Raw genomic sequence first — 24,208 nt, 5'->3', positions numbered from 1 at the left:
GCTTATTATGCTTGATTGCTGCTTGTTGACATCCACAGGTGTTTTTAATACCTGATTGAAAACACTGGAATGAACCTCTGTTCTTAAGAGTGGTCACAAAAATCACAAAAAGGCCATTTAATACTTTATGACAAAAACAATTGATGCTATTTTAGTTGCATTTAGTTCTTTAACAAGTCCTTGTAAGATTTAATTATGAACGCAATTATAAATGTGCACTGAATTCCATAAAACCCTTCACAGCATTGGGGGTTGAATAAATTTGATCACAACTGTATATAAAACACTAAAGTATATTAGGCAAAAATACAGTATATATATATTATTTTCCATATGGACAGAAATGCATGTTTCTTATAGCGTTCCTCAGCCTCAGAGCTGACAAACTCTTTTCTGTTAAAGCCAAAAATTTCAAATTTTGACTCAGTCCAGAGCAGATGCTGCCACTGTTCTGCACCTCAGTCCTTCTGTTTTTATGTGTAGGTGAGTCGCTTAGCTGTGTTTCTGTCTCTGAAACATGGCATTTCGGCCTCAACTCTTCCATGAAGGCCACTTCTGGAAGACTTCTCTGAACTGTAGATTCAGTTTCCATAGACAACCACTGTGTGGTCTTCACCAATAATTAATATCTCTTTGTTATGTTTGGTTAATCCTGCACTGGGCTATATGCCTACAAAGATCTGAAGTTTTACATCTAGAAAGTGGCCTGTTCTTAATACTACTTTCTTTAAAGACACATAAAAGCTTGTAGAATTTCATATTTTGCAAAACAATGATTTGAAATCTAAAGTATTCTGTTTCCCACTGAGGAAAACTTCCTACTGCCTAAAACTTTTGCAAAGCATATTGTAGCACTCCATGTGCTGCCCTGGGTACAGAAAGGACACTGGAGGCCGGGTTGAGGGTCACAGAAACCATTTCTTTTATTTTCACTCACAAATATGAAAATATATACAAAAATATATATTTGGTTCCAATAGTTGGAACTATACATATATATGTATACATATACATGTATATAAGAGCTTTGAATACCACAGCTACAGTGAAATAGATAGAATGTGGACCAGACTGATGTAATGCAGCACAGTCTTCAGCAAACACACAGGTGCACCAGCAGAGGGAATGGCTGCATCTGAAACACACACAACAAAACCCACTGTTGATTTAACATGAAAAGCAAATATCAAGCAGCTTTCTAAATAACCTGTTTCAGCCTATGTCTCTGTCGTATTTACTTTCATGTCATATTTCATTCATTTTCAAAACAAAAGTCTCTCTTTCAAATACTGTAAAAGTTGTGAAACATCTTGAGCCAGTTCATCACCATGTTTACTAGAGAATGAGCAAACTCACTTTTTATTAACAGGAAAATTTGGCTTCCACCGTAAAGAGCTGCATGAGTTTAGCAAAATTATATTTCTGTGTCATTTTTTTAACCTTCTCTGAATCTGTCACTTAAGACAGTCAGTGAAAATTTCTCACTTCTTGCTGTAACATTTAAATCAAGAGGAAGATGCTGAGTCTCACCAAAACACAGAGCAGCAGATTTGTGATTGAGTAGCCGGTATTGGCAACACAATATATTCTTATTTTTTTTGTTCTGAACAGAAATGCCGTTTTTTCCTACTTCTGCATTCCACACTTCTCTCTTCAGGTGGTAATGAGTTAGAATTAAATAAAAAAAACAGTTAATAATAATCAGTTCATAAATTGTTTTAGGCACATAGCTTATATCAGTTAGCCAGTACGTTACCTAACTAACATTACCCAGAATCTAAGTTTTATTAACAGCAACTGTCCTTTAGAATTTTCATTGTTTAAAATTAAACCGACGCAAACACGGGGAGAACATGCAAACACCACACAGAGAGGACCCCGGTCACCCAGCAGGGGAATCGAACCTAGGCCCTCCTTGCTGCGAGGCGACAGCGCAAGCCACCGTGCCGCCCATACACATATATATATATATATATATATATATATATATATATATATATATATATATATATATATATATATATATATATATATATATATATATATATGTATATATATATATATATATATATATGTGTGTGTGTATATGTGTGTATATGTGTATATGTATGTATGTATATCCTCTCCTTGGATCACCACCTTATCGTGGTGGAGGGGTTTGCATGCTTGAATGATCTTAGGAGCTATGTTGTCTGGAGCAAAAGCTCCTGGTAGGGTCTCCCATGGCAAACTGGTCCTAGGTGACAGGTCAGACAAAGTGTGATCCATAATAACCCCTATGAAGACACAAAAGCAGGACTTGTGTACCCTGCCCGGAACAGGGTTACCGGGGCCCCACCCTGGAGCCAGGCCTGGGGGAGGGGCTCGCCAGCGAGCGTCTGGTGGCCGGGCATTTACTCATGGTGCCCGGCCGGGCCCAGCCCGAAGGAGTTACATGAGTCCCCCCTCCCATCGACCCACCACCAATGGGAGGGGCAGTAGTAGGGGTTCGGTGCGTTGTGGATCGGGCAGTGTCCGAAGGCGTGGGCCTTGGCGTTCTGATCCTCAGTTGCTGAAACTGGCTTTTGGAACTTGGAACGTTACCTCACTGGCGGGGAAGGAGCCTGAGTTGGTGCGCGAGGTTGAGAGATACCGGCTAGATATAGTCGGGCTCACCTCAACACACATCTTGGGCTCTGGGTCCAATCTCCTTGAGAGGGGCTGGACTTTATTCTTTTCTGGAGTTGCCCATGGTGAGAGGCGGCGGGCAGGTGTGGGCTTTCTCATAGCCCCTCGACTCGGTGCCTGTATGTTGGGGTTTTCTCCGGTGGACGAGAGGGCAGCTTCCCTACGCCTTCGGGTTGGGGAACGGGTCCTGACTGTTGTCTGTGCTTATGCACCGAACAGCAGTTCAGAGTACCCAGCCTTCTTAGAGTCCTTGGGAAGGGTGCTTGAAAGTGCTCCTCCTGGAGACTCGATTGTCCTACTGGGGGACTTCAACGCTCACGTGGGCAATGACAGTGAGACCTGGAGGGGTGTGATTGGGAGGAATGGCCTCTCTGATCTGAACCCGAGTGGTGTTCAGTTTTTGGACTTCTGCGCAAACCACAGTTTGTGCATCACAAACACCATGTTTGAACACAAGGATGTCCATAAGTGCACATGGCACCAGGACACCCTAGGCCGCAATTCAATGATTGACTTTGTAGTCGTGTCATCGGACTTGCGGCCATGTGTTTTGGACACTCGGGTAAAGAGAGGAGCTGAGCTGTCAACTGATCACCACCTGGTGGTGAGTTGGATCAGGTGGTGGGGGAAGATGCCGGTCAGACCAGGCAAGCCCAAACGCATAGTGAGGGTTTGCTGGGAACGTCTAGCAGAAGAACCTGTCAGATTGATCTTCAACTCACACCTCCGTCAGAACTTTGACCAGATATCGGGTGAGGTGGGGGACATTGACTCAGAATGGGCCATGTTCCGTTCCTCCATTGCTGAAGTGGCTGACTGTAGCTGTGGCCGTAAGGTAGTTGGTGCCTGTCGGGGCGGTAATCCTCGAACCCGGTGGTGGACACCCCAGGTGAGAGATGCCGTCAAGCTGAAGAAGGAGTCCTACCGGGCATGGTTGGCCTGTGGGACACCAGAGGCAGCTGGCAGGTATCGACAGGCCAAGCGATCTGCGGCTTCATTTGTCGCCAAGGCAAAAACCCGTGTATGGGAGGAGTTTGGTGAGGCCTTGGAAACTGACTTTAAGTCGGCTCCGAAAAGATTCTGGCAAACCGTCAGGCGACTCAGAAGGGGAAAGCAGTGTGCCACTAGCACTGTATATAGTGGAGATGGTGTGCTGCTGACTTCGACTGAAGACGTCATTGGGCGGTGGAAGGAATACTTTGAGGACCTTCTCAATCCCACCGACACATTCTCCAGTGAGGAGGCTGAGTCTGGGGACATGGGAATAGGCTTGTCCATTACTGAGGCCGAAGTCGCTAAGGTAGTTAAGAAGCTCCTTGGTGGCAAGGCTCCAGGGGTGGATGAGATCCGCCCTGAGTTCCTCAAGGCTCTGGATGTTGTGGGGCTGTCTTGGCTGACACGCCTTTTCAACATTGCGTGGACATCGGGGGCGGTGCCACTGGATTGGCAGACTGGGGTGGTGGTGCCTCTTTTTAAAAAAGGGGACCGGAGGGTGTGTTCCAACTACAGGGGAATCACACTCCTCAGCCTCCCTGGCAAGGTCTATGCAGGGGTACTGGAGAAGAGAGTCCGGCTTATAGTCGAACCTCGGATCCAGGAGGAACAGTGCGGGTTCCGCCCTGGTCGTGGAACACTGGACCAACTCTTCACCCTCTCCAGGATTCTGGAGGGTTCATGGGAGTTTGCCCAACCAGTCCACATGTGCTTTGTGGATCTGGAGAAGGCATTCGACTGTGTTCCCCGGGGTATTCTGTGGGAGGTGCTTCGGGAGTACGGGGTACATGGCTCTTTGCTACGAGCCATTCAGGCCCTGTACAAACAAAGCTGGAGTTTGGTTCGCATAGCCGGCAGTAAGTCAGACTCGTTCAACACACATCTTGGGCTCTGGGTCCAATCTCCTTGAGAGGGGCTGGACTTTATTCTTTTCTGGAGTTGCCCATGGTGAGAGGCGGCGGGCAGGTGTGGGCTTTCTCATAGCCCCTCGACTCGGTGCCTGTATGTTGGGGTTTTCTCCGGTGGACGAGAGGGCAGCTTCCCTACGCCTTCGGGTTGGGGAACGGGTCCTGACTGTTGTCTGTGCTTATGCACCGAACAGCAGTTCAGAGTACCCAGCCTTCTTAGAGTCCTTGGGAAGGGTGCTTGAAAGTGCTCCTCCTGGAGACTCGATTGTCCTACTGGGGGACTTCAACGCTCACGTGGGCAATGACAGTGAGACCTGGAGGGGTGTGATTGGGAGGAATGGCCTCTCTGATCTGAACCCGAGTGGTGTTCAGTTTTTGGACTTCTGCGCAAACCACAGTTTGTGCATCACAAACACCATGTTTGAACACAAGGATGTCCATAAGTGCACATGGCACCAGGACACCCTAGGCCGCAATTCAATGATTGACTTTGTAGTCGTGTCATCGGACTTGCGGCCATGTGTTTTGGACACTCGGGTAAAGAGAGGAGCTGAGCTGTCAACTGATCACCACCTGGTGGTGAGTTGGATCAGGTGGTGGGGGAAGATGCCAGTCAGACCAGGCAAGCCCAAACGCATAGTGAGGGTTTGCTGGGAACGTCTAGCAGAAGAACCTGTCAGATTGATCTTCAACTCACACCTCCGTCAGAACTTTGACCAGATATCGGGTGAGGTGGGGGACATTGACTCAGAATGGGCCATGTTCCGTTCCTCCATTGCTGAAGTGGCTGACTGTAGCTGTGGCCGTAAGGTAGTTGGTGCCTGTCGGGGCGGTAATCCTCGAACCCGGTGGTGGACACCCCAGGTGAGAGATGCCGTCAAGCTGAAGAAGGAGTCCTACCGGGCATGGTTGGCCTGTGGGACACCAGAGGCAGCTGGCAGGTATCGACAGGCCAAGCGATCTGCGGCTTCATTTGTCGCCAAGGCAAAAACCCGTGTATGGGAGGAGTTTGGTGAGGCCTTGGAAACTGACTTTAAGTCGGCTCCGAAAAGATTCTGGCAAACCGTCAGGCGACTCAGAAGGGGAAAGCAGTGTGCCACTAGCACTGTATATAGTGGAGATGGTGTGCTGCTGACTTCGACTGAAGACGTCATTGGGCGGTGGAAGGAATACTTTGAGGACCTTCTCAATCCCACCGACACGTTCTCCAGTGAGGAGGCTGAGTCTGGGGACATGGGAATAGGCTTGTCCATTACTGAGGCCGAAGTCGCTAAGGTAGTTAAGAAGCTCCTTGGTGGCAAGGCTCCAGGGGTGGATGAGATCCGCCCTGAGTTCCTCAAGGCTCTGGATGTTGTGGGGCTGTCTTGGCTGACACGCCTTTTCAACATTGCGTGGACATCGGGGGCGGTGCCACTGGATTGGCAGACTGGGGTGGTGGTGCCTCTTTTTAAAAAAGGACCAACTCTTCACCCTCTCCAGGATTCTGGAGGGTTCATGGGAGTTTGCCCAACCAGTCCACATGTGCTTTGTGGATCTGGAGAAGGCATTCGACTGTGTTCCCCGGGGTATTCTGTGGGAGGTGCTTCGGGAGTACGGGGTACATGGCTCTTTGCTACGAGCCATTCAGGCCCTGTACAAACAAAGCTGGAGTTTGGTTCGCATAGCCGGCAGTAAGTCAGACTCGTTCCCAGTGAGAGTTGGACTCCGTCAGGGCTGCCCTTTGTCACCGATTCTATTCATAATTTTTATGGATAGAATTTCTAGGCGCAGTCAGGGGATGGAGGGTGTCCGGTTTGGTGACCTCAGGGTCACATCGCTGCTGTTTGCAGATGATGTGGTCCTATTGGGGACATCAGGCCGCGAACTTCAGCTTTCGCTGGATCGGTTTGCAGCCAAGTGTGAAGCGGCTGGGATGAGAATCAGTACCTCTAAATCCAAGACCATGGTTCTCAGGCGGAAAAGGGTGGAGAGCCCTCTCTGGGTCGGGGATAGGCTCTTGCCTCAAGTGGAGGAGTTCAAGTATCTCGGGGTCTTGTTCACGAGTGATGGTACAAGGGAGCGGGAGATTGACAGGCGGATTGGTGCTGGGTCAGCAGTGATGCGGGCTCTTTACCGGTCTGTTGTGGTAAAGAAAGAGCTGAGCCATAAGGCAAGGCTCTCGATTTACCGGTCGATCTACGTTCCCACCCTCACCTATGGTCATGAGCTTTGGGAAATGACCGAAAGAATAAGATCGCGAATACAAGCGGCTGAAATGAGTTTCCTCCGCAGGGTGTCTGGACTCTCCCTTAGAGATAGGGTGAGAAGTTCAGTCATCCGGGAGGGACTCGGCGTAGAGCCGCTGCTTCTTCACGTCGAGAGGAGCCAGCTGAGGTGGTTCGGGCATCTGGTTAGGATGCCTCCTGGACGCCTCCCTCGGGAGGTGTCACAGGCGAGTCCACCTGGGAGGAGACCCCGGGGAAGACCCAGGACACGCTGGCGCGACTATATCGCCCAGCTGGCCTGGGAGCGCCTCGGAAACCCCCTTGGAGAGCTGGTGGAAGTGGCTGGGGAAAGGGAGGTCTGGGCTTCATTGCTTAGGATGCTGCCCCCGCGACCCGAACCCCGGACAAGCGGAAGATAATGGATGGATGGATGGATGGATGGATGTGTATATATATATATATGTATGTATATATATATATATATATATATGTGTGTGTGTGTGTATGTATATATATATATGTGTGTGTATATATATATATATATATATATATATGTGTGTGTGTGTGTGTGTGTGTGTGTATATATATATATATATATATATATATATATATATATACATACACTCACTGACCACTTTATTAGGCACACTTTACTTGCTAGTAAAAGGTTGGACCCCTTTTGCCTTCAGAACTGCCTTAATTCTACATGGCATACTTTCACCACTGCTCATCCACTGCTCATCCACCATCACCATAACCACCGGTGTACCACAAGGCTGTGTGATGAGTCCCTTCCTCTACTCCCTCTTCACCCATGACTGCAAGCCTGTCGATGGTTCCAATACCATCATTAAGTTTGCGGATGACATCACGGTGCTTGGCCTCATCAAAAACAACGATGAGACAGCCTATAGGGAGGAGGTGGATCGTCTGGCTGAGTGGTGCGACACTAACAACCTTCTGCTCAACGCTGAGAAAACTAAGAAGCTCATTGTGGACTTCAGAAGGAATGCTGACCCACATCCACCCATCCACATCAAGGGGACGGCAGTGGAGCGTGTGAACAGCTTCAAGTTTCTTGGTGTCCACATCTCCAAGGATCTCACCTGGACGACCAGCTGCTCCAAGCTGGTAAAGAAGGCTCACCAGCGCCTCTTCTTTCTGAGGAGGCTGAGGATGAATCACCTGTCCTCAGACATCCTGGTGAACTTCTATCGCTGCACCATTGAGAGCATCCTGACCAACTGCATCACAGTATGGTACGGGTGCTGCTCTGCCTCAGACCGGAAGGCGCTGCAAAGGGTGGTGAAAACTGCCCAGCGCATCATCGGTGCACCACTTCCTGCCATAGAGGACATCTACAGGAAGCGGTGTCTGAAGAGGGCTGGGAAAATCATCAAAGATCCCAGTCACCCAGCACACAGACTCTTCACCCCCCTGCCCTCTGGGAGGCTCTACAGGAGCCTCCGGACTAAGACCACCAGGTACCGGAACAGCTTCTTCCCAACAGCTGTCACACTCCTGAACTCTGCCTCCTGACATCTAAATAACAATGGACTGTACACACAGACTTACACACCACTCAACACCACTTACCGGCACTTACATCTGCTGTATATACTGCCCATTATTGTATATACTGTGTAAATACTCTACCTGTTCATAAGTACATACTTATCCCCCTTCATATTTATAACCTGTTCATAGTACTTTATACCCCCTCATATTTATAACCTGTTCATAGTACTTATACCCCTCATATTTATAACCTGTACATTCTTGTTTATAACCTGTATAACCTCCTTCATGTTCATACCCCCTCATATTTTTTTAACCTGTATTTACTATAATTACTGTACATTGTAAGATAAATATTTATATTGCTGCTAAGCACTTCTGGATGGATGCAAACTGCATTTCGTTGCTTTGTACCTGTGACATACGCAATGACAATAAAGTTGAATTCTATTCTATTCTATTCTATTTCAACAAGGTGTTGGAAACATTCCTCAGAGATTTTGGATTTTGGATAGCATCATGCAGTTGCTGCAGATTTGTCGGGTGCACATCTATCATGCGAATCTCCCATTCCACCACATCCCAAAGGTGCTCTATTGGATTGAGATCTGGTGACAGTGGAGGCCATTGGAGTACAGTGAACTCATTGTCATGTTCAAGAAACCAGTTTGAGGTGATATGAGCTTTGTGACATGGTGTATTATCCTCCTGGAAGTAGCCATCCGAAGATGGGTACACTGTGGTCATAAAGGGATGGACATGGTCAGCAACAATACTCAGGTAGGCTGTGGCATTTAACCGATGCTCAATTGGTACTAAGGGGCCCAAAGTGTGCCAAGAAAGCATCCCCCACACCATTACACCACCACCACCAGCCTGAACCATTGATACAACGCAGGATGGATCCATGTTGTCATGTTGTTTACATCAAATTCTAACCCTACCATCTGAATGTCCCAGCTGAAATCGAGACTCATCAGACCAGGCAACATTTTTCAATTCTTCTACTGTCCAATTTCAGTGAGCCCGTGTGAATTGTAGCCCGTGTGAATTGTAGCCCATCTTCTTCAAGGTTCGACGTGTTGTGCGTTCAGAGATGGTATTCTGCTTTCCTTGGTTATTTGAGTTCCTGCTGCCTTTCTATCATCTCGATCCAGTCTGCCCATTCTCCTCTGACCTCTCACATCAACAAGGCATTTTCGTCCACACAACTGACCACTCACTGGATATTTCCTCTTTTTTGGACCGTTCACTGTAAACCCTAGAGATGGTTGTGTGTGAAAATCAGTAGATCAGCAGTTTCTGAAATACTCAGACCAGCCCGTCTGGCACCAACAACCACGCCATGTTCAAAGTCACTTAAATCCCCTTTCTTTCCCGTTCTGATGCTTAGTCTGCACTTCAGCAAGTTGTCTTGACCACCTCTACATGCCTAAATGCATTGAGTTGCAGCCATGTGATTGGCTGATTGGCTATTTGTTTTAACAAGCAATTGAACAGGTGTACCTAGTAAAGTGGCCAGTGAGTGTATATATACATATATATTATATAATTATAATTGAATTGTAGAGAATCTTTCTTCAAAATCAGTGGAATTACCCTTTACCAGGGCTGGACTGGGACAAAAAATCATCCCTGGCATTTTTGGTTTAGACCGGTCCCTCATAATTAGCAGAGCACAACCGACTTGTAATTTATGTATGTGGGGTTACAGAGAAGTGCGACATGGAAAAAAACAAAATTAATTAAAAAATGATTGGTTAAAGTCTGGATTCAGTCTTAGCGTTATTATATCACAATCACTAATAATATTCTTACCATGTCAATATCCAAAACACTGAATACCAAATATCTCTTTAATAATGGCAACTTTAAAAAAAGTAAGTAACAGAAATGAAAAATAACTACACCTAATTACATTTTCACACTTATTGCTTACTTTGTGAAAATGAACAGTCAACAAAACCTGAGAGACAAAGGCTTCCTAAGAGAAAAAAAAGAGGGATCAATTAAAGGGAGCTGTTTCGTGCCAGATTTTGGGAAGTATGCAATACCACTAAATACTGATACTAATCAGTCGCCATTGCTCATCATTCTCATGTAACAGAGTTACCTCCATCACCTCAAAGTCCCTGTGTTATCCTAACGTTACTACCTACCTACGTACTACGCTTTCCTGCTCAGTCTGTCCCTCAGCTTCCCTTTCAAAAGCCTGCATCTTTGGCTGCTCTTCTCCTTGTCTGCTGCTGCTGCTGCTGTCTACAGAGGAAGTGGTGGCTACAGCAGCGAACACGTCTGTGATTTTTACACAATTTCTTTGCATGTACCTTCTCCGCTCTCTTTCTGCCGCTTCTGTTTCTCCATGCTGCCTCTCCTAACAAACGCGCTCAACACTGAATGTAGCGGGAGTTACAGCGGACCATGCAGAGAGAGGGTGGGGCCGCTTTTGTCCTATATCCTGATTTGGTTCAGTCCACTGTCTATATTGAAGATGGGCCAATGGGCCGCCCCCTCTAAATTGTGGGCTGGTCTCTTCCTCATGCTGAGGCATAAAATCTGCTTTAAGTAAACTCTCTTTAATGTACAATCTCTTCAGAGAGGTGATTAAGTGGAAAGTGAAAAAAATCCATAATTGTAAATTAAATGTATATTTCAGTTGTGAAATTGTAATTTACCACTTTAAATTTATCCCTCAAGCGTTCATCATAAGATAAACACATTTGTGTTTAGCTCTTTTCAGGGGACATAAAAAAGTTCAACAGCTTGTCCAGTGGTGGTGTTAGTAGCCTACACAGTGGACCAGCATGGATGCAGTATTAAAAGAGGTGTTGTACATGAGAAAGCATTACCAGCTAATGGGTCTATTCATTGAAATTTCTTCCAGCATTTGACACGGCCACTGTATTTAAATGTGATTTTGATGTTATCTACATGAATATTTCAATGTTCTTTCATAAGCATATACTCAAGGGAAGCTGAGGAGGAAAGGCAACACAGAGATGGTAAATCAAGGAGAAACACACATCCAATGTGCAAATAGAGCCAATAACATCCTTTCAATACAATAAATCATTAAAAATGTTCACCTAACTCCTTGTTTAGTAATATGGGATATATCCTGCTTTAAGTACTAGAGGTTTAATCTATTGGGGTATGCCTTTTAGTGCTGTGTGATAGCAGGTGGAAATACCATGAGACAAAAAACTATTCACTTTTTTTCACAAATTTGACTTTAAGGTTTGGGATATTGAGCATGGCCTTGGTTATATTAAACTTAAAGGGGCCAAGTAGCTTACAGAACAGTGCACTTTTTAGCCTTTAGAGTAGTTTAAAAGTACACATGGTTCAATCAAAAATAATAACAGCAGCACTGCTGTGTTTCCTCTTCAACTGACTTACAGAATACATAGACTCTGTGCTTAGCAACAACTCTGTCCTCATGATCAGATGCTTTTGCTTCATACAGTCCACTATCAGTCCTCTGTAAGTTCTTCAGTGTCAGACTGTAGGTTTCCTCATTGAACTCCGCTCTGCCTTCATAAGCAGGATACGGTTTAGTTTGTTTAGTATGACTATAATATCTTAGAATATTATTACTTCCATTAAAAACCCAGAATAAGTCATCAGATGGTAGTACAAGATCCTGTATGTCCAGATGAACAGAATCACCAACAGACACATTTCTGGGCTCTGTAAAGAGAGAAAAATGTAAAAATGTAAGAATTATTTTATGTTCTGATTTTTCTTTTTTTTTTTGGTACTGTGTGGCATATAAATTATAAAGTATTTTGTTATGATTGCTTTATCATGACATAGTAGTGTGTGGCTGTGACATGGAGCGATGAGGCAGATGCACGTGCTGAGAAAAGCGAGATTTATTTATGTGTTTTATGTAGATTTTTTTGTATAATTTGAAAGACATTGTGTGTAAACTAGAAGACAATATCAAAGAACAAAAACAGAAGTGTCTGAATGTTTCCTCTTACTGCAATGAAAAGTATTTCCAGTGTTTAGGAGCAGCAGTATCATGTAATTAGTAAAGCTAATTGCAACATTACATGTACTGCTAGTTTTAAGTCCTACTCAACAGTAAATGTGCGTTTAGCTGGAGCTGTTTGTGCAGATATAAACTCAGCAGGTGGAGTGAACAACAGAGCAGGAGGACTAAATGTGGAAACATTGCTGTCACATAATGCATGTATTAAATAGTATGTTGCCTACACTCTTAAAAAGATGGTTATTCAGTGGTTCTTTAATAAAGAAAACTGTTTTATACAGAACCGTGAACACTCAGAGAACCCATTGCATCATTACATTTTTTTTCCATGGTGAAATTGTTCTCCAGATTGATGGAGAGTGTGCTGTATATAATTCTATAAAGAATTTGAAAAGGAATCTATATCTCACCAAAAAGGTTTCTGCTGTTGTTACAATACCAAACTTGTTACGATAGCAGAACCTTTATTGGTGGTATATAGAAAACTTTTTAAAACGCTCTATATAACGTCATATACAACACATTCTCCAGAACCATTTCACCATGGGGGAAAAAAATGTATGATGCAAAGTGTTCATGGTTCTATATAACCATTTCCTTTACTAAAGAACCCTTGGATTCATTTTTAAAAGTGTAGTTTTACTCATTTTTTAAGAAAGACAGACTATGCCCAAAACTCTTCCACCTCTTCATCATACACCCTAGAAATTCGTCTCTCCCTTCAGTTTCCCATGACAAAACTTTACAAAATGTGTCTTGGAGTTCAACTGAAGGTTTGTTCAATCGATGCTAATCATAAGCTTTTTTTCTAGCCCCAAAGATACAGACTGAAAATATACAGCTTAGTCAGATCAGCTCTTTTTATGTAGATTATGTGTGTTAACAATATGAAGGATTAAACCTGCTTTTAATTTACTTATTCAGCTCACCAGTGACATTAACAGTTATTAATTAACTGATATCTACATCTCTAAAAAGTGTGTTGTACACTTTAAAAGGATGTTGTTTTAGTACAATTTCTATTCAGGTCACCAGAACATGCCCACGTGCTACAACCACACACTCTTTATTTGGCAGAGCAACTCATACATTATGATACATTTTAACCTCTTTACTGATGAAGTTCAGAGAATTGTTTACCTGTGATTGAGATCAGAGTGGAGAGAATGAAGATCAGCTGCAGCATCATCGCTGTTGCAGAGAGTGAGAGAAACTTCTCCACTTACGAAGAAGCAAGAAGTTCAAACAAACATTTCCTGCCTCTCTTCTACTGGTGTTTAGTGAAGCAGGATATTTTGCCTCAGCGAGGTTGTCTAATGTGTAGGTATTAATGCAGAAGGTATAAATACACACTAATAAAATATTATACGTTTATTTTTAACATTAAGACCTGAATGAAGGCTATAGAGGAGGCCTCACAGACTTGTAAGACTTGTAATGAAATGGTTATGAAGTCTTTCGTACTACGCTTTAATGCTGTGCTCAGCATAGTTCAGCTGGTTTCCTCTTTGGTTACTTTGACGTTTGTTCCTTATCTTCTTTGTCAGTCTGCTCCGCTCTGTATTGCATCACTATTGCAGTTTGGTTGTGGCTGGCCAAAAGTTTTATTACACACTACAATCCTGCACTGGGCTATATGCCTACAAAGTGGCCTGTTCTTAATATTACTTTCTTTAAAGACAAATAAAAGCTTGTAGAATTTCATATTTTGCAAAACAATGATTTGAAATCTAAAGTATTCTGTTTCCCACTGAGGAAAACTTCCTACTGCCTAAAACTTTTGCAAAGCATATTGTAGCACTCCATGTGCTGCCCTGGGTACAGAAAGGACAGTGGAGGCCGGGTTGAGGGTCACAGAAACCATTTCTTTTATTTTCACTCACAAATACCAAAATATATACAAAAATATATATTTGGTTCCAATAGTTGGTACTATACATACGTATGTATATAAGAGCTTTGAATACCACAGCTACAGTGAAATAGATAGAATGTGGACCAGACTGATGTAATGCAGCACAGTCTTCAGCAAACACACAGGTGCACCAGCAGAGGGAATGGCTGCATCTGAAACACACATAACAAAACCCACTGTTGATTTAACATGAAAAGCAAATATCAAGCAGCTTTCTAAATAACCTGTTTCAGCCTATGTCTCTCTTTCAAATACTGTAAAAGTTGTGAAACATCTTGAGCCAGTTCATCACCATGTTTACTAGAGAATGAGCAAACTCACTTTTTATTAACAGGAAAATTTGGCTTCCACCGTAAAGAGCTGCATGAGTTTAGCAAAATTATATTTCTGTGTCATTTTTTTTTACCTTCTCTGAAACTAATCTGTCACTTAAGACGGTCAGTGAAAATTTCTCACTTCTTGCTGCAACATTTAAATCAAGAGGAAGATGCTGAGTCTTACCAAAACACAGAGCAGCAGATTTGTGATTGAGTAGCCGGTATTGGCAACACAATATATTCTTATTTGGTTTTGTTCTGAACAGAAATGCTGTTTTTTCCTACTTCTGCATTCCACACTTCTCTCTTCAGGTGGTAATGAGTTAGAATTAAATAAAAAAAACAGTTAATAATAATCAGTTCATAAATTGTTTTAGGCACATAGCTTATATCAGTTATCCAGTACGCTACCTAACTAACATTACCCAGAATCTAAGTTTTATTAACAGCAACTGTCCTTTAGAATTTTCAGTGTTTAAAATTAAGCTGGTGAGTTGAGGGTCAAAGTTAAACCATGTTAACTAGGAATGTTACAGTTTAAATCAAAAACCAGCTAAATAAACAAGCCATTTATGCTGTAGATATGCTAACCTCGTTATTAGTAATGGCTTTATAGGAAAATTGCACTGTTGTTGCATTTGCAAACATTTTTTGCATAATTAAATCATCCATCCATCCATTTTCCAAGCCGCTTCTCCGTCAGGGTCGCGGGGGGTGCTGGAGCCTATCCCAGCAGTCTTCGGGCGAAAGGCAAGATACACCCTGGACAGGTCGCCAGGGCAGATAGACAGACACAGACAATCACTCACACACTCACACCTAGGGACAATTTAACATGTCCAATTGGCCTGACTGCATGTCTTTGGCCAGTGGGAGGAAACCGGAGAACCCGGAGGAAACCCACGCAGACACGGGGAGAACATGCAAACTCCACACAGAGAGGACCTCGGTCACCCGGCAGGGGAATCGAACCTAGGCCCTCCTTGCTGCGAGGTGACAGCGCCACCCACCACGCCACCGTGCTGCCCACATACATATATATAATTCTCACTGACCACTTTATTAGGCACACTTGCCTAACTTTACTTGCTAGGAAAAGGTTGGACTCCTTTTGCCTTCAGAACTGCCTTAATTCTACATGGCATACTTTCAACAAGGTGTTGGAAACATTCCTCAGAGATTTTGGTCCATATTAACATGATAACATCATGCAGTTGCTGCAGATTTGTCGGCTGCAAATCTATCATGCGAATCTCCCGTTCCACCACATCCCAAAGGTGCTCTATTGGATTGAGATCTGGTGACAGTGGAGGCCATTGGAGTACAGTGAACTCATTGTCATGTTCAAGAAACCAGTTTGAGGTGATGAGCTTTGTGACATGGTGTATTATCCTGCTGGAAGTAGCCATCAGAAGATGGGTACACTGTGGTCATAAAGGGATGGACATGGTCAGCAACAATACTCAGGTAGGCTGTGGCATTTAAACGATGCTCAATTGGTACTAAGGGGCCCAAAGTGTGCCAAGAAAGCATCCCCCATAACATTACACCACCACCACCAGCCTGAACCATTGATACAACACAGGATGGATCCATGTTGTCATGTTGTTTACATCAAATTCTAACCCTACCATCTGAATGTCCCAGCTGAAATCGAGACTCATCAGACCAGGCAACATTTTTCAATTCTTCTACTGTCCAATTTCAGTGAGCCCGTGTGAATTGTAGTCTGTTTCCTGTTCTTAGCTGACAGGAGTGGCACCTGGTGTGGTCTTCTGCTGCTGTAGCCCATCTTCTTCAAGGTTCGACGTGTTGTGCGTTCAGAGATGCTATTCTGCTTTCCTTGGTTATTTGAGTTCCTGCTGCCTTTCTATCATCTCGATCCAGTCTGCCCATTCTCCTCTGACCTCTCACATCAACAAGGCATTTTCGTCCACACAACTGACCGCTCACTGGATATTTCCTCTTTTTCGGACCGTTCACTGTAAACCCTAGAGATGGTTGTGTGTGAAAATCCCAGTAGATCAGCAGTTTCTGAAATACTCAGACCAGCCCGTCTGGCACCAACAACCACGCCACGTTCAAAGTCACTTAAATCCCCTTTCTTTCCCGTTCTGATGCTTAGTCTGCACTTCAGCAAGTTGTCTTGACCACCTCTTCATGCCTAAATGCATTGAGTTGCAGCCATGTGATTGGCTGATTGGCTATTTGTGTTAACAAGCAATTGAACAGGTGTACCTAGTAAAGTGGCCAGTGAGTGTATATATACATATATATTATATAATTATAATTGAATTGTAGAGAACACTGAATGTAGCGGGAGTTACAGCGGACCATGCAGAGAGAGGGTGGGGCCGCTTTTGTCCTATATCCTGATTTGGTTCAGTCCACTGTCTATATTGAAGATGTTCCAATGGGCCGCCCCCTCTAAATTGTGGGCCGGTCTCTTCCTCATGCTGAGGCATAAAATCTGCTTTAAGTAAACTCTCTTTAATGTACAATCTCTTCAGAGAGGTGATTAAGTGGAAAGTGAAAAAAATCCATAATTGTAAATTAAATGTATATTTCAGTTGTGAAATTGTAATTTACCACTTTAAATTTATCCCTCAAGCGTTCATCATAAGATAAACACATTTGTGTTTAGCTCTTTTCAGGGGACATAAAAAAGTCCAACAGCTTGTCCAGTGGTGGTGTTAGTAGCCTACACAGTGGACAAGCATGGATGCAGTATTAAAAGAGGTGTTGTACATGAGAAAGCATTACCAGCTAATGGGTCTATTCATTGAAATTTCTTCCAGCATTTGACACGGCCATTGTATTTAAATGTGATTTTGATGTTATCTACATGAATATTTCAATGTTCTTTCATAAGCATATACTCAAGGGAAGCTGAGGAGGAAAGGCAACACAGAGATGGTAAATCAAGGAGAAACACACATCCAATGTGCAAATAGAGCCAATAACATCCTTTCAATACAATAAATCATTAAAAATGTTCACCTAACTCCTTGTTTAGTAATATGGGATATATCCTGCTTTAAGTACTAGAGGTTTAATCTATTGGGGTATGCCTTTTAGTGCTGTGTGATAGCAGGTGGAAATACCATGAGACAAAAAACTATTCACTTTTTTTCACAAATTTGACTTTAAGGTTTGGGATATTGAGCATGGCCTTGGTTATATTAAACTTAAAGGGGCCAAGTAGCTTACAGAACAGTGCACTTTTTAGCCTTTAGAGTAGTTTAAAAGTACACATGGTTCAATCAAAAATAATAACAGCAGCACTGCTGTGTTTCCTCTTCAACTGACTTACCGAATACATAGACTCTGTGCTTAGCAACAACTCTGTCCTCATGATCAGACGCTTTTGCTTCATACAGTCCACTATCAGTCCTCTGTAAGTTCTTCAGTGTCAGACTGTAGGTTTCCTCATTGAACTCCACTCTGCCTTCATAAGCAGGATACGGTTTAGTTTGTTTAGTATGACTATAATATCTTAGAATATTATTACTTCCATTAAAAACCCAGAATAAGTCATCAGATGGTAGTACAAGATCCTGTATGTCCAGATGAACAGAATCACCAACAGACACATTTCTGGGCTCTGTAAAGAGAGAAAAATGTAAAAATGTAAGAATTATTTTATGTTCTGATTTTTCTTTTTTTTTTTTTTTTTTTGGTACTGTGTGGCATATAAATTCTACTTCTGCATTCCACACTTCTCTCTTCAGGTGGTAATGAGTTAGAATTAAATAAAAAAAACAGTTAATAATAATCAGTTCATAAATTGTTTTAGGCACATAGCTTATATCAGTTAGCCAGTACGCTACCTAACTAACATTACCCAGAATCTAAGTTTTATTAACAGCAACTGTCCTTTAGAATTTTCAGTGTTTAAAATTAAGCTGGTGAGTTGAGGGTCAAAGTTAAACCATGTTAACTAGGAATGTTACAGTTAAAATCAAAAACCAGCTAAATAAACAAGCCATTTATGCTGTAGATATGCTAACCTCGTTATTAGTAATGGCTTTATAGGAAAATTGCACTGTTGTTGCATTTGCAAACATTTTTTGCATAATTAAATCATCCATCCATCCATTTTCCAAGCCGCTTCTCCGTCAGGGTCGCGGGGGGTGCTGGAGCCTATCCCAGCAGTCTTCGGGCGAAAGGCAAGATACACCCTGGACAGGTCGCCAGGGCAGATAGACAGACACAGACAGTCACTCACACACTCACGCCTAGGGACAATTTAACATGTCCAATTGGCCTGACTGCATGTCTTTGGACCGTGGGAGGAAACCGGAGAACCCGGAGGAAACCCACGCAGACACGGGGAGAACATGCAAACTCCACACAGAGAGGACCTCGGTCACCCGGCAGGGGAATCGAACCTAGGCCCTCCTTGCTGCGAGGTGACAGCGCCACCCACCACGCCACCGTGCTGCCCACATACATATATATAATTCTCACTGACCACTTTATTAGGCACACTTGCCTAACTTTACTTGCTAGGAAAAGGTTGGACTCCTTTTGCCTTCAGAACTGCCTTAATTCTACATGGCATACTTTCAACAAGGTGTTGGAAACATTCCTCAGAGATTTTGGTCCATATTAACATGATAACATCATGCAGTTGCTGCAGATTTGTCAGCTGCACATCTGTCATGCGAATCTCCCGTTCCACCACATCCCAAAGGTGCTCTATTGGATTGAGATCTGGTGACAGTGGAGGCCATTGGAGTACAGTGAACTCATTGTCATGTTCAAGAAACCAGTTTGAGGTGATGAGCTTTGTGACATGGTGTATTATCCTGCTGGAAGTAGCCATCAGAAGATGGGTACACTGTGGTCATAAAGGGATGGACATGGTCAGCAACAATACTCAGGTAGGCTGTGGCATTTAAACGATGCTCAATTGGTACTAAGGGGCCCAAAGTGTGCCAAGAAAGCATCCCCCATAACATTACACCACCACCACCAGCCTGAACCATTGATACAACACAGGATGGATCCATGTTGTCATGTTGTTTACATCAAATTCTAACCCTACCATCTGAATGTCCCAGCTGAAATCGAGACTCATCAGACCAGGCAACATTTTTCAATTCTTCTACTGTCCAATTTCAGTGAGCCCGTGTGAATTGTAGTCTGTTTCCTGTTCTTAGCTGACAGGAGTGGCACCTGGTGTGGTCTTCTGCTGCTGTAGCCCATCTTCTTCAAGGTTCGACGTGTTGTGCGTTCAGAGATGCTATTCTGCTTTCCTTGGTTATTTGAGTTCCTGCTGCCTTTCTATCATCTCGATCCAGTCTGCCCATTCTCCTCTGACCTCTCACATCAACAAGGCATTTTCGTCCACACAACTGACCGCTCACTGGATATTTCCTCTTTTTCGGACCGTTCACTGTAAACCCTAGAGATGGTTGTGTGTGAAAATCCCAGTAGATCAGCAGTTTCTGAAATACTCAGACCAGCCCGTCTGGCACCAACAACCACGCCACGTTCAAAGTCACTTAAATCCCCTTTCTTTCCCGTTCTGATGCTTAGTCTGCACTTCAGCAAGTTGTCTTGACCACCTCTTCATGCCTAAATGCATTGAGTTGCAGCCATGTGATTGGCTGATTGGCTATTTGTGTTAACAAGCAATTGAACAGGTGTACCTAGTAAAGTGGCCAGTGAGTGTATATATACATATATATTATATAATTATAATTGAATTGTAGAGAATCTTTCTTCAAAATCAGTGGAATTACCCTTTACCAGGGCTAGACTGGGACAAAAAATCAGCCCTGGCATTTTTGGTTTAGACCGGTCCCTCATAATTAGCAGAGCACAACCGACTTGTAATTTATGTATGTGGGGTTACAGAGAAGTGCGACATGGAAAAAAACAAAATTAATTAAAAAATGATTGGTTAAAGTCTGGATTCAGTCTTAGCGTTATTATATCACAATCACTAATAATATTCTTATCATGTCAATATCCAAAACACTGAATACCAAATATCTCTTTAATCATGGCAACTTAAAAAAAGTAAGTAACAGAAATGAAAAATAACTACACCTAATTACATTTTCACACTTATTGCTTACTTTGTGAAAATGAACAGTCAACAAAACCTGAGAGACAAAGGCTTCCTAAGAGAAAAAAAAGAGGGATCAATTAAAGGGAGCTGTTTCGTGCCAGATTTTGGGAAGTATGCAATACCACTAAATACTGATACTAATCAGTCGCCATTGCTCATCATTCTCATGTAACAGAGTTACCTCCATCACCTCAAAGTCCCTGTGTTATCCTAACGTTACTACCTACCTACGTACTACGCTTTCCTGCTCAGTCTGTCCCTCAGCTTCCCTTTCAAAAGCCTGCATCTTTGGCTGCTCTTCTCCTTGTCTGCTGCTGCTGCTGCTGTCTACAGAGGAAGTGGTGGCTACAGCAGCGAACACGTCTGTGATTTTTACACAATTTCTTTGCATGTACCTTCTCCGCTCTCTTTCTGCCGCTTCTGTTTCTCCATGCTGCCTCTCCTAACAAACGCGCTCAACACTGAAAGTAGCGGGAGTTACAGCGGACCATGCAGAGAGAGGGTGGGGCCGCTTTTGTCCTATATCCTGATTTGGTTCAGTCCACTGTCTATATTGAAGATGGGCCAATGGGCCGCCCCCTCTAAATTGTGGGCCGGTCTCTTCCTCATGCTGAGGCATAAAATCTGCTTTAAGTAAACTCTCTTTAATGTACAATCTCTTCAGAGAGGTGATTAAGTGGAAAGTGAAAAAAATCCATAATTGTAAATTAAATGTATATTTCAGTTGTGAAATTGTAATTTACCACTTTAAATTTATCCCTCAAGCGTTCATCATAAGATAAACACATTTGTGTTTAGCTCTTTTCAGGGGACATAAAAAAGTTCAACAGCTTGTCCAGTGGTGGTGTTAGTAGCCTACACAGTGGACCAGCATGGATGCAGTATTAAAAGAGGTGTTGTACATGAGAAAGCATTACCAGCTAATGGGTCTATTCATTGAAATTTCTTCCAGCATTTGACACGGCCACTGTATTTAAATGTGATTTTGATGTTATCTACATGAATATTTCAATGTTCTTTCATAAGCATATACTCAAGGGAAGATAGCTGAGGAGGAAAGGCAACACAGAGATGGTAAATCAAGGAGAAACACACATCCAATGTGCAAATAGAGCCAATAACATCCTTTCAATACAATAAATCATTAAAAATGTTCACCATCTCCTTGTTTAGTAATATGGGATATATCCTGTTTTAAGTACTAGAGGTTTAATCTATTGGGGTATGCCTTTTAGTGCTGTGTGATAGCAGGTGGAAATACCATGAGACAAAATACTATTCACTTTTTTTCACAAATTTGACTTTAAGGTTTGGGATATTGAGCATGGCCTTGGTTATATTAAACTTAAAGGGGCCAAGTAGCTTACAGAACAGTGCACTTTTTAGCCTTTAGAGTAGTTTAAAAGTACACATGGTTCAATCAAAAATAATAACAGCAGCACTGCTGTGTTTCCTCTTCAACTGACTTACCGAATACATAGACTCTGTGCTTAGCAACAACTCTGTCCTCATGATCAGACGCTTTTGCTTCATACAGTCCACTATCAGTCCTCTGTAAGTTCTTCAGTGTCAGACTGCAGGTTGTCTCATTGAACTCCACTCTGCCTTCATAAGCAGGATACGGTTTAGTTTGTTTAGTATGACTATAATATCTTAGAATATTATTACTTCCATTAAAAACCCAGAATAAGTCATCAGATGGTAGTACAAGATCCTGTATGTCCAGATGAACAGAATCACCAACAGACACATTTCTGGGCTCTGTAAAGAGAGAAAAATGTAAAAATGTAAGAATTATTTTATGTTCTGATTTTTCTTTTTTTTTTTGGTACTGTGTGGCATATAAATTATAAAGTATTTTGTTATGATTGCTTTATCATGACATAGTAGTGTGTGGCTGTGACGTGGAGCGATGAGGCAGATGCACGTGCTGAGAAAAGCGAGATTTATTTATGTGTTTTATGTAGATTTTTTTGTATAATTTGAAAGACATTGTGTGTAAACTAGAAGACAATATCAAAGAACAAAAACAGAAGTGTCTGAATGTCTCCTCTTACTGCAATGAAAAGTATTTCCAGTGTTTAGGAGCAGCAGTATCATGTAATTAGTAAAGCTAATTGCAACATTACATGTACTGCTAGTTTTAAGTCCTACTCAACAGTAAATGTGCGTTTAGCTGGAGCTGTTTGTGCAGATATAAACTCAGCAGGTGGAGTGAACAACAGAGCAGGAGGACTAAATGTGGAAACCTTGCTGTCACATAATGCATATATTAAATAGTATGTTGCCTACACTCTTAAAAAGATGGTTATTCAGTGGTTCTTTAATAAAGAAAACTGTTTTATACAGAACCGTGAACACTCAAAGAACCCATTGCATCATTACATTTTTTTTCCATGGTGAAATTGTTCTCCAGATTGATGGAGAGTGTGCTGTATATAATTCTATAAAGAATTTGAAAAGGAATCTATATCTCACCAAAAAGGTTTCTGCTGTTGTTACAATACCAAACTTGTTACGATAGCAGAACCTTTATTGGTGGTATATAGAAAACTTTTTAAAACGCTCTATATAACGTCATATACAACACATTCTCCAGAACCATTTCACCATGGGGGAAAAAAATGTATGATGCAAAGTGTTCATGGTTCTATATAACCATTTCCTTTACTAAAGAACCCTTGGATTCATTTTTAAAAGTGTAGTTTTACTCATTTTTTAAGAAAGACAGACTATGCCCAAAACTCTTCCACCTCTTCATCATACACCCTAGAAATTCCTCTCTCCCTTCAGTTTCCCATGACAAAACTTTACAAAATGTGTCTTGGAGTTCAACTGAAGGTTTGTTCAATCGATGCTAATCATAAGCTTTTTTTCTAGCCCCAAAGATACAGACTGAAAATATACAGCTTAGTCAGATCAGCTTTTTTTATGTAGATTCAGATTCAGATTCCTTTATTGATCCCAGGGGGAAATTGCAGTTGTTACAGTTGCAGCCATTTATGTAAAAATAAACACTTTACTAATAATTTAAAACAATATATAGAATTTACAGTATGTATAATTTAAAACAATATATAGAATTTACCGTATGTATGTGCACCAGATTTAAGTACTCTACACACACAATTGTTGTTATTGCACATATGAACAGTTTTTTGAGTCACACACTGAGGGAGGAGTTATGGAGTTTGATGGCCACTGGTAAGAATGACAGATTATGTGTGTTAACAATATGAAGGATTAAACCTGCTTTTAATTTACTTATTCAGCTCATCAGTGACATTAACAGTTATTAATTAACTGATATCTACATCTCTAAAAAGCGTGTTGTACACTTTAAAAGGATGTTGTTTTAGTACAATTTCTATTCAGGTCACCAGAACATGCCCACGTGCTACAACCACACACTCTTTATTTGGCAGAGCAACTCATACATTATGATACATTTTAACCTCTTTACTGATGAAGTTCAGAGAATTGTTTACCTGTGATTGAGATCAGAGTGGAGAGAATGAAGATCAGCTGCAGCATCATCGCTGTTGCAGAGAGTGAGAGAAACTTCTCCACTTACGAAGAAGCAGGAAGTTCAAACAGACCTATTTCC

General features: G+C 42.4%; 1 protein-coding gene across 2 annotated transcripts; it reads right to left on the bottom strand.

Annotated features, from left to right (window-relative positions):
- Positions 1–1,020: 1,020 nt before the first annotated feature.
- LOC119266095 lies at positions 1,021–24,208 on the bottom strand. Of its 2 annotated transcripts, XM_037547692.1 has the most exons (5): positions 24,090–24,208; positions 22,072–22,362; positions 17,833–18,123; positions 11,690–11,980; positions 1,021–1,135 (listed from the first exon to the last, which is right to left on the bottom strand). In XM_037547692.1, exons 1-5 carry the CDS (start codon positions 24,136–24,138, stop codon positions 1,041–1,043), a joined length of 1,017 nt encoding a protein of 338 aa, XP_037403589.1. In that variant the 5' UTR covers positions 24,139–24,208; the 3' UTR covers positions 1,021–1,040. The 2 variants fall into 2 exon arrangements, with proteins under 2 accessions (XP_037403589.1, XP_037403590.1); XM_037547693.1 differs by lacking the exons at positions 1,021–1,135; positions 11,690–11,980 and adding an exon at positions 14,132–14,354.

This window comes from Pygocentrus nattereri, chromosome 19, assembly GCF_015220715.1.
Source record: "Pygocentrus nattereri isolate fPygNat1 chromosome 19, fPygNat1.pri, whole genome shotgun sequence".
In the NCBI taxonomy this organism is placed as follows: domain Eukaryota; kingdom Metazoa; phylum Chordata; class Actinopteri; order Characiformes; family Serrasalmidae; genus Pygocentrus; species Pygocentrus nattereri.
The sequence above is the reverse complement of the archived record's forward strand: the minus strand, read 5'-3'. Positions and strand labels throughout refer to the sequence as shown.

Excerpts from the sequence above, each read along its gene's own strand:
- LOC119266095 (XM_037547692.1), bottom strand. The coding sequence starts at position 24,138 with ATGATGCTGCAGCTGATCTTCATTCTCTCCACTCTGATCTCAATCACA. Across the intron at positions 22,363-24,089 it reads CACTCTGATCTCAATCACAG|AGCCCAGAAATGTGTCTGTT; the intron begins GTAAACAATTCT and ends CTCTCTTTACAG. Across the intron at positions 11,981-17,832 it reads GCACAGAGTCTATGTATTCG|AGCCCAGAAATGTGTCTGTT; the intron begins GTAAGTCAGTTG and ends CTCTCTTTACAG.